Below are 11,263 nucleotides of genomic sequence, written 5' to 3' on the forward strand. Positions count from 1 at the left end.
AGGTCTATGTCCTACGGTTCTCCTTGTGCGCCACGAGTCGCCTCAAACATTAGCAGCTAACTGTTTTTAATACTGCAGACAGAATACATCCAAAAGGTGAAAATCTTTTATCGTTATGTATCCACCAGACACTTATGCACTGTTAACACGTTCTCACGTGGCTGATGGTTAGTCTTCCTCTACAGGAAGAGCTTCGCTTGTAGCATTCCACATGCTACACTATATAGGTTAAAACATTAAATGTTGGTCTCATCTAATTAGAGCATCTTCACAAACCACTTTTGGCAAAAAAAATAAATAAAAATCCCCTCGTCCTTCCTCTTGACGTTATGCTTCTCATTGTGTTTCTTTGCAAGGCAGTGCCATCTCCAGTGGCCTCTACATCATTAGATTGTAAAGCAAGTGGTCAGTTGGCAGAATGAACAGGATGCTTGTTTTGGGTAACAAAAACCTGGGGAGGGAAAGTCAGAATCTTGCAAAAATCTATTTTTGTGACATCTTTACATTGAAGCCTCACTAGACCCCTGTCCCCCCACCCCCCTTCTCTTCTTGTCCCTGAGTGACCCAGCTCCACATTTTAGCACTGCACCAATGCCAGCAGCAGCAAATTAGACACCGACTGTAGCCCCTCCTGATATGGACCTCTCTGTCCTACTTCCATTATTTTTAGCTGGGATCCAAGACTTCATCCTTCACTTAATATGGGAGAAGAGTGCCTTACATTTGCGGCCAGCTCTAAATCTATCGCACCTTTTTTTTTTTTTTTTTTTGGCAAGAAAAGAAGAAGCGTCCAAACACAGCGCCTGCACTTCGTCCCAGCAGCTTCAGCTTTGTCTTCCAAATTTTCTGCGCTTGACAAGTTGGGCCCTCATCGCGTCACTCTGGCCCAGTTTTATAGGTATGCAGCTAACATTTAAACACACCTACACACAAAGTTGTCACCCCACCAACCACCTCACCCCTGCTCAGTTACACCCCACCATAGGCGGACGCCGTCACACCTATGTCAAACTTAGCCCAGCCCCTCTTGTACCCTGTGCCCCACTGCCAGTTTCCCATGTGGGGTCTGTCATAAGGTGGATCCAGGAGTTTAGTCCTGCTCTCTTCTGGGTGACGCGGATTGGAAAGGGTTCTGCAAGCAAAGAAAAAAGATTTTTTAACCCCACTCAGTTAATTGTACGATAATTAAAAGAAATCTAAATCGTCTCAGAGAGAAGCCATGAAGTGGACATGGGTGCTTGTGGCAGTCTTGCTGTCATTTGGCGGGCAATCACTGGCCAAGGAGAGCTTGGACTACCCCGAATATGACGGCAAGGACCGAGTACACAACCTGAACGCCAAGAACTATAAGTCCGTGATGAGGAAGTACGACGTTATGGTGGTGTACTACCATGACCACCCCGGATCCAGCCGCGTTGCCCAGAAACAGTTTGAGGCTGAGGAGTTGGCCCTCGAGGTGGGTTGAGATGGATATGGAGGAGTAATTGGAAATAGACCCAGAATTAACATAACTCAGAAAAAATAATAAGTACTATTAAAAAGGTTGAGTTTTTAACTTTGCAACTCATTTTGGGTTTAAAGGCTCAAAATCAAGCAACGTTTCTAGTTAAGAAAGGTGTGAATGTATGCATAATTTGCAAAAATTGAAATGCAGTGGGGGACAAAAACAAGTCTACACATTGCCTTGTTTTGTTTGTTTTGTTTTGTTTCTTTCTTTCTTATTCCCCAAAGACTGTGCATGACGTTGAGTGCTTGTGCATGCCAGTCAAACATTAGGACCCCTGTCAGAAGTGGAGACTCAGCAGTTTTCCCCACATTACGTCACCATCCAGCATAAAGCTTCTGCATCAGCTCTCAAGGTGTTGAAGAACGGCTTATCAAGGGTCATAGAGTCAGTTTGCACATGATCTATAAGGCAGCAATCATCAAATACTCCCAAAATACCATTGCTGGCATTTAGTATTAACAAAGCTTTCAGATTTGACATTTCATTAAAACATTTCCTTGTTTTTCCTTTTACAAGATTTACGATGGAGTTGGCGCTCTTTTAAAAAATATATTTTCTATGATTCATAACAAAAAAAAAGAAAAAAGGAATCTGGCCGATATTATGACATTTTATCACATAGTGCATGCTTAATGACATCACCTTCCTAAAATAATGGCCTACGTGATTTTTTTTTTTTTTTTTCCCAAAGGGATTTTGGCAAAAAAAAAAAAAAAAGATTACTTTTGGAAAAAAATTACTTAGGCCATTATTTTAGGAAGATGCTTAGACGTGTTAAAGAACTGCTAAAGGCAAATAGATAAATCTGCTTTTATGGACGTTTCACAACCTACATGTAATTTAAAAAAATTCGATGGCTCTCAAATTCCAAATGGGAAATATAAGGGCATAATTCTTTTATTATGGTGAGGTATTTGTCAACAGTGACGAATGAGCCTCTAGACACTCCAAGTATGCAAATATGACTGGAATGTCTGCATTAAACCCACCCGAAACATGAACTGACAGTGAAATTTATGGAGGAAATATAAACTATGGAGGAAAAAATAAAGTTGAAGGTAAATTATTAAAAGCAAGACATTAAAAACCAAGAAGAACAGGGAGATTGAAGTGAGCATCTGCCTTTAGCATATCACATCATCTCAGCAGGTTCTGGTGTCTCCGCTTGGTGGGGGGTTGGGTTGGTCAGGGCTGCAGGCCAGCACTGGGGGTTTTGGATTCAGTGATGCCACCTCAGCTCCCCACTGTGACTGACACTTGCAGTACTGTACTTGTCAGCGGATCCCCGAGTGCTGAGCATCGCTTCACCAAAATAGCGCCTGGGCTGGTGTTGCTCCTCGGTTTATATTTGACCGGAGATGCTGGAGTTAGAGGCTTGGGTTTCTCCTCGGAAACAGAAAATGATTTCAACATAATGAGGTGTTATTGTCAGTAAGGGGAAACGGCAAAAGGCAGGACATTTTGCAGGCGACGGCACTGGATTAGTGCAAGATATATAATTTGTAATATAATGTAATATGATTTAATCGCGACCCATCACCAAATGACAATTCATGTTCTCCAAAATTGTGCCAACAGTGTCATTCAAAATGCTCCACTTTTCCAATTTCTGATCTACGACAGACAGACGAGCTCAAAGCAATGCAAGGAATCATCTGCTCAACAACCTGCAGGGCGACCTGTTTATGCCGACTATTTATGCCGCTAAAGGCAGCTGCTCAAGATCTCATACTCCACTTACATGTGTGTACGTGAGCTAGTGAGCGAGCGATGAAGCAAGTGCGTTCTAGTCTTTAAATGCACTTGGACAACCTTAAACCACTTCCTCAAGGCAAGAGGGTCACAGCCCATTGGTGGAATTGACTGTCAGTCTTGAGGTTCATGTTTCGTACAGATTTAGAAAGTGCCAAAGCAGCTCTTTGAAAAGCAGGCTTTTATGGTAGTGGAGCTCCCCCAGTGCAGTTTTTCCTCAATATGTGGTTGCGTTCTTCATGAAATGTGTTTAGGTAACGGAGTGTTTTGTTTTTGCAGCGTGCAGCCCAAGTCCTGGATGAGTTTGAAGATGAGGATATTGGAGTTGGACTCATTGATGCAAAGCTTGACAAGGTCGTTGCAAAGAAATTAGGTAAATGCGCTGATAGAAAGATGTTTTTTTTTTTGTTGTTGTTTTTTGTCAAAACATGACTTAGGCCATTATTTTAGGAAGGTGCTGATGTACAACACTGCACATCATTTATATCACTTGAACCTTTTTACATTGTTTCTTGTTACAACTACCAAAATAAATGTGACCGGTTGTGGCAGTATAAATTGATCAAACTATCCTCTAAGAAACAGTAAAAAATATTAATAAATACCTTTCTCTGCATTAGATAAGTACTTCTTAAAATTAAAAAATATTTCATATTGATGTAATCGGTAAACAGAAAAAAAAAATCTGTGATTGATGATATTTCAGCTGCACACCGAAATGTCATCTTGAATTTTCTATTTTTTTTCTCTAGAGTCTAGAGAGCTACATAAAAACACTGATTTTTGCCACTTAGGTTGAGACTTTGACTGGGCCATTCTAACACAGGAACCAAAACCATTAAATTGTTGGTCTTGTTGAATGTTAAGGTGCCGCACAGTTAGGTTTTCTAAGCACATTTAAGCTATGCATTATGCAGTATCCTAATAAAATACATTGAAGTTTCTGTTTGTGATGTGACATAACGTAAAAAACTTTAAGGCATGGGAATATTTTTTACAAGGAACTCATATTTCCCAGATTTATGTTTGCTGCGGCATTAGAACATGTCGCATGAGATCAGCCTCTTAATAACTGTCTTTTTTCTCTCCAGGCCTTGAAGAGTCAGACAGCATCTTCATCTTCACCGACGATGAAGTTGTAGAGTATGACGGTGAACTTGAGGCACACACCCTTGTGGAGTTCATCTATGATGTTCGTGAGGATATAGTCTCCCAGTTAATAGCCTGCCTTACTTAAGCATGAAGAAGGAAGGAAAGCAAATACTTGTAACCTGAAATCAGGAAAAAGTCAAGATGCATTTTGAAAATGCAAGTGGATACAAAAAAGATAGTTTTCACATTTACATGATATTTATATTATTAACGGTGAGAAACTTCCAGCGTAACCAGATCCACTTTGAGCTGACATCTACTCCCATTACAACTTTCCATAGAAAAGAAAAAAAAAGAAATGACGCAAAATAGTACACAAAGATTATTAGATTATTAGCACAATTAAGATGATTTCTAGAAATAAAGTTAGGTTTATGACAATGAGAAATCAGCAAGCCTTTATAAAAAGAGCTTTAATCAAATCATGATCACAGTTTGCTGCTACGATTGAAACCAGATATTTTCAGACAATGAATAAAAAAAGCTATGAAATCATCATCTGGGCTTCAAAGAGACAGTAATAACTCTATGTGTAAACTTCTCAATTTGAAGGAAGTTACAGAAAACATTTGAAAAAAAAAACTATGTTTTCTGCCATTTAGCAAATAGAAATAATTTTGGTAATTCTAACATAAAACAGGAGAAGTTTGGTCTGATTTAACTTGAGACAGTGATGAAATAAAAAGTTTTTTATTTGGTTTACATCTGGTTTCAACCATATATATCTGACCTGAAATGCATAAGTCAGCTAAACTTGGAGACAATATACAGCTTTCGGTCATTGTTGCTGTTAGTAGTTATTTGCATTTTTCCATGCCATCTTGCCTTTTTCCGATCGGGGCTTGTATTTGCTGGCTACATGGATATTTCAACCAGATATTCTCACTGTGGTTTTCTTTTCTCTTCCCTCCCACTTCGTTTCTCCCTCAGGTTCTTGAAGATCCTGTGGAAATTATTGACAACAGCAGAGAACTGAAAGGCTTTGAAAGCATCGAAGAGGACATCAAACTGGTGGGCTACTTTAAGAGTCACAAGTCAGAACGTAAGAATATTGTGATGGCATGACTATCTGTACCGAGTAACTGTGTAGCTAGATGTGAGATTAGCAGCATAAAGCCTGGAATAATTTCACGGGTCTGATTTTAACCCACAGTCAGCAGCAGTGATGCAGCAGCTGCGCATTGTTTGATATCTCACATAAAGACTGGAATAAATTGACAAATTACTTGTAACATTTCAGATTTCGAAGCGTTCGCAGATGCCGCTGAAGAGTTCCATCCTCACATCAAGTTCTTTGCAACATTTAATCCTAAGGTAAGGTCATTTTAATTGTGAAAAGATTTCAGTATCGTTAGCTTGCTAAATACTGAAATAACTTGCTAATTACATTCCAGAAAGTAAAAAACTGAAAAACACCTGAACACTGTGCAGTCACTAATCAGCCATAAGCTTACCTGCACACCTAAGTGCTTTGAAATTTATTCACGATGAGCCGTCTGATCAATAGACAGGCAGCTTACAAAATAATCACTGACCATGATGTAAACTATGACATGGAAGGGTCTAGTCAAAGTCAAGACAGTAAACTTTTTTGGAAACACTATTATGAGAAGATCGCTACAGCACAACTGCAAATAAACCTAAGCAGCAATGTAAGGTCTGAGTAAGTTATTCGTTACTTGTTAAATTACAGAATATACTCTGTTTTTATTTCACCACTTCTGCAGTTTTTGCTGCTTTGCATTCAGTTTTGCATCTTATTTAATTCAGACATACATGATGCAATGTTTTGTGTGCATTCTTAATTTAATAAAACCTGCAAAGGTTTGTCGTTCTGTTTTTATGTGCAACCTGAAAACCGTGTGGTATCAGTTGTTAGCACTAGATCCTGCTACTATTTGTTAAAATGACAGGATGCATGTTTTCCTTGCTGAGCACTGTGTTTTTCTGTAATACCCAGTATTTCTTTGCATCACTGATACAGCCATCATGGTCAGGTCATAAATCCAATTACTGTTGTTTTGCCGCAGGTTGCTAAGGCCCTGGAGCTGAAGCTCAATGAAGTAGACTTCTATGAATCCTTCATTGAGAATCCTGTGGTCATCCCTGGAAAACCTTACTCTGAGAAAGAACTGGTGAAATTCATTGAAAATAATGACAGGTAGCTCCTATTGTTGGCATGCTCCGAGATATTTTTAGTTATAAGTGTAACAGTCTGAATAAGCTAAGTATGTTTTTATCTTAATGGCTCTGTGCTTGTTTAGACCAACACTGAGGAAACTGAAACCCAGCAACGTATATGAGATCTGGGTAAGAAATGTTACACTTTCAGCTTTGCATCAGTTTTATTATGGAGAGGCTTTAAGTAAATGTATTAATATGTATTAGTTTCTGATATTGTTATCTTAATCTCAAGTCTTTTAGAGTACAGATTATTGTTATTTTGCTCACAGGATGATGATGTCGGTGGAGAACATATTGTCGCTTTTGCAGAAGAGGCCGATATCGGTAAAGAAAAATACATTTCAATAGAAAATTCCTCTAATAAACAGATGGATCTGTATGGGTAGAAACATATATATCTATAAATAAACAAGTGTGTCATGAAGAGCAGAAGCAAACGTTTTAACTGTCATCTTCTGTTCTGCAGATGGCTTTGAGTTCTTGCACAAATTGAAACAAGTTGCAGAGGATAACACCGACAACCCTAACCTCAGCATTCTCTGGATTGACCCTGACGACTTCCCTTTGGTAAGAAATAATATGATACAATACAGTAAATGATACTGAACAATCTACGTGAAAACCTGGATTTAAAAGTTGGCAACAGTGGTAGTGCCATAATTATTTGATTGATTCCCTCTTCAGCTTTTGCCACACTGGGAAAAGACCTTCGGAATCGATCTGTCCCACCCACAGATTGGTGTCATTGAAGCTGATGATGTAAGTATTATTTGTAGGAAAATAGTTGTACTTTGGATAGTTTATCTATTCTTAAATGTTGTTAATTAATGTTACTCTTGCAGCACATTTAACTTAAGGCGGGTTCTGTTTTCGATTACAGCTTATCTGTACGGCAATAGTTTAAGCCCGTGTAAGAATGTCACCTATTTAAGTGAAATTGGGTCTATAAACAGGTGCAGCTGTTATGTTATTACTTAATTTCATCCTTTCACAGTTTTGATCTATTCTGACCGCCTATGAAAAGATGAAAAGGAGCCATCTGCCACATTTTGTACTGGACACACATCCCTCTTTGGGGATGTTTCTGACCCACTAGATCCCAGCCTTGTGCAGGTTTGGGGATGCTCAAAGGCCCTTGGCTGAGCTCCAATATGTTGGAGTTCTTCTTAGTGAGTGAGAGGCTTCCCCTTTAGTGACATTGAGTTGTGAGATAGTTGGATATAACTTGTGCCAATGTGCTGAAGTTCACAAAACCAGGTCTTCATTTAGCCTCTGTGCTGGAATGGGTGGCATCTGAAAAATCTCTTGTGTTCCTGGGGGATTTTAATTGTACCATTGGGAATGGTGGGATCCCTTGCATAGGTATGATTGCGAGGAATGGATGTCTGTTCTAGGTATGGGATGTCCAGAACATGTTTGGACATAAAGTGATCAATGAGTGCTCTTGGTACCATGCCATCTTCATCCAAATGTAAATGACCAGGCTTGAAATCACACCTTTGGTTTTATGTCTTCAAAAGGTGGTTAAAGGGAGGGGCAGAGCTGACTATTGATAAGCATCAACTTGTTAATTGGATTCCATATCAGGAGAGCTACCATAAAGACCAGGTGAATCTAATTGAGTGTAGGGTGACCTAGGAATATGTGATGAAGGACACAGTTCAGGAGTGATTTAACTCCCATCCATGGGAGAGTTTATATCATGTTGAGAGAAAGGTTGAGACAATGGAATCTGAATGGTCCGTGTTCGGGATACTCAATAGATGCAGCTTCCAAGATCTGTGGTCTAGAGGTCATTGGTAATGATCGTGATGAAACCTTTGAGTAGGAGCAAGCAGTGGCTGAAGTTCCCAAGCTAAATTGTCACACAATGACAGAGGCAGACAGAGCGGGGATTGAACTGGTAACCTGCCCATTGCAGGACGAACTGCTACCACTGTCGCCACCATCTTCCTAAGAAGAGGGGATGGGCAGAGTGCTCCAGCTGTTGATGGATCAACACAGGGGTTGGAAAAGAGGTTTTGATCAATCTGACTTTAAGAGGGGTAGTTTGGCTTTTCTTCAGACTGTGGCAAGCCATACCAGATTCTTAATCTAGCATAGGTGCTGCTTGGTTAACTTGAGTCTAGTTGTCCAGTCCATATGTGTTTTGCCAATGCAAAAAAGAGCTACAACTGTGACCCCCATGGCATTTTGTGTTGGGTGGGGTGCTGTAAGAGTATGAGTGTCTCAGATTGGCTTCCCAGTCCTTGTATAAAATCTTTTTCTGCATTCTCACTACAAAACTGAGCTTGTTCTGAGAATGAACTGGACATTGTCTTTGTCATGAGTCTGTCTGAGGCGTTCATGATCATGATCTCAGAGTCTCATCTTTGCTTTGCTTGCTTTAAAATACTTTTCCGCTAAGCTCTTATCAGTGATATCCCCTACCTTTAGTTGACAGATGTTAATGATTTGTTGCATCACCACATTGCATCAATCTGTGTCATCAGCTGATTTGGCGAATCAGATGATTGTGAGTCTGTCAAGGTAATTTTCAAACAACTACTAGTTGCTCAGTTGATGCAAACTGATTAGCTGTGACTTGACATGTCACAGCTGATCTGGTAAATTGGCACAACTGACTAACAAGGGGAGGTCTAGTTCTTTCTCCCTGTTCAAAAATAACTGAGTTGATTTTCAATTTGAACCTGAATTGAATTAAATGGAATTGAAAACATTGCTTTACTGCTGTTGTTGCTGTGCAGGCTGACAGCGTGTGGATGGACATTGATAATGGGGAGGATTTACCTTCTGTGGATGAGCTGGAAGATTGGCTTGAAGATGTATTGTCAGGAGATATTGATCCTGAGGAAGACGATGACGATGACGATGATGACGACGACGACGACGACGATGACGACGATGACGATGATGACGACGATGATGATGACGATGATGATGATGATGACGATGACGATGATGACGACGACGACGATGACGATGACGACGACGATGATGATGATGACGATGATGACGACGATGATGACGACGATGATGACGACGATGATGATGATGATGACGACGATGACAACGACGATGATGACGATGATGATGACGACGACGATGATGACGACGATGACGATGATGACGACGATGATGACGACGACGATGACGACGACGACGACGATGATGACGACGACGACGATGACGACGACGATTAGATTGCTGAGTCGTAATTTAAACTCTAAGTCTGACCAATGCCATTTAAAGAGTCAACATTACCATCACGTCGATGACTTTGCTGAATCAACCACTTTTGTGACAATTTCTGATCACGAAGTCGTCCGTTCATGTAAATCCTTCATCTTTTCATCATCCTCTCTCAGCAGCTCACCAGAATCAGTATATTCCATTAGTTTTTTTTGTCGTTCTCCCTGACAAAGTTACTGATCTATGATGTAAAAAAATCTTCTATTTATTTCCACATGTAATACTGTCTTGTACAATAAAAGAAGATATTCTTTAAAAATCCTGTCACCTACTGCTTTGGATTTTGAACATATTAAAGTTTTTATATTCATAGAATTGAAAGGATTTTGTTGTTTTTATGCAAAATATATAAGCCCAAATGTCTTGTCTTTTGCTGTTTGCATGTTTTATATGCACTCAGATATTTTCTTGTTTTCCCCGGTACTGAACTGAATAATATCCGATTCAAGGGTGCTAACAGTCTGTCACGTTGGGTCTCAAACACCACCAGTCTACTGTGTTCAGTCAGTATGATGTTGTACAATGAAAGTACTGTACATCATATGGATGTTTTCTATGATGATGAATTATGACAACAACCAGATTCTATTTTTGTAACGAGAGAATTTTAATTTACTGTGAAGTCTTAAATAAACAACAACTTGGAAAGAAATTTACTTATTGTATAATTCTTAAAGAGGTGAGCATGGGTGTTTGTGTGAAATAAGTGTGCTGAACAATTCTTCTGGATTTTGGGTTTTTCTGTATGTAATATAATAATGTCAGGGGGAAACGATAAGGAAAGGAGGGCAAGCAGATCAAACCAAAAATCAAAACTTAAAGTCTAACTTGCTCCTACCTCTACTACTTTCATCTTTATGAATCTTATGGTGATATGACATCTTTCTACAACAGGTGAGGGGTGTATTACTGCTAATAGCTTTAACTCGCTGCAAAAAACAGCTGACTTAACCCTTTAAGGGTATGACCTGAAATGCCCAGTATTACTGGAGTGTATATTTACAAGAAATTGCTGGTTTAGCAATCTAAAGCATAACAGTAAAGTTATTTTCCTTCTGAAATACCAAGTTGAGCAAAATTGTGCTTTATTGTCTCCCAGAATTGTGTTGTTTTGTTGAATTACATTTCAAAATGTTCAAAAAAGAAAGAAGGAAAAAATATAGTGAACTATAACAAAATATAGTGAACTATAACGCAGTAAATATATTAATGCTAAGGCAGTGTCATGCTATGATTTATATTTATAGACGTCAATTTCAGCCATATCAAAACTAAATTAAAAACTGATAACTAAAACAAATGATAACAAACTTTGAATATAAATTTAAATGTACCACCAATTCAATATTAATTCATTATCTATAGTAGATTTTTTTAAAGGTTCTTTTAGAAATTTACATGATAAGCCAACAGTGT

General features: G+C 39.1%; 1 protein-coding gene across 1 annotated transcript; it reads left to right on the plus strand.

Annotated features, from left to right (window-relative positions):
* The first annotated feature begins 1,031 nt into the window (after positions 1 to 1,031).
* Positions 1,032 to 10,501, plus strand: LOC106941581 (calsequestrin-1-like). The gene is made up of 11 exons (XM_015024655.1): positions 1,032 to 1,456; positions 3,539 to 3,632; positions 4,351 to 4,451; positions 5,342 to 5,453; positions 5,652 to 5,725; positions 6,442 to 6,572; positions 6,676 to 6,721; positions 6,865 to 6,919; positions 7,062 to 7,162; positions 7,280 to 7,354; positions 9,343 to 10,501. The coding sequence occupies exons 1-11, from the start codon at positions 1,220 to 1,222 to the stop codon at positions 9,796 to 9,798; spliced, it is 1,482 nt and encodes a 493-aa protein (XP_014880141.1). The 5' UTR covers positions 1,032 to 1,219; the 3' UTR covers positions 9,799 to 10,501.
* Positions 10,502 to 11,263: the final 762 nt, after the last annotated feature.

Source organism: Poecilia latipinna, unplaced genomic scaffold (assembly GCF_001443285.1).
Source record: "Poecilia latipinna isolate Pla-1442-1.1 unplaced genomic scaffold, P_latipinna-1.0 Scaffold3751, whole genome shotgun sequence".
NCBI classification, from domain to species: domain Eukaryota; kingdom Metazoa; phylum Chordata; class Actinopteri; order Cyprinodontiformes; family Poeciliidae; genus Poecilia; species Poecilia latipinna.

Coding starts and splice junctions, on each gene's coding strand:
- LOC106941581 (XM_015024655.1), top strand. CDS start 1,220: ATGAAGTGGACATGGGTGCTTGTGGCAGTCTTGCTGTCATTTGGCGGG. Junction 6,573..6,675: donor TTCATTGAAAATAATGACAG/GTAGCTCCTATT, acceptor GTGCTTGTTTAG/ACCAACACTGAGGAAACTGA. Junction 7,163..7,279: donor ACCCTGACGACTTCCCTTTG/GTAAGAAATAAT, acceptor TTCCCTCTTCAG/CTTTTGCCACACTGGGAAAA.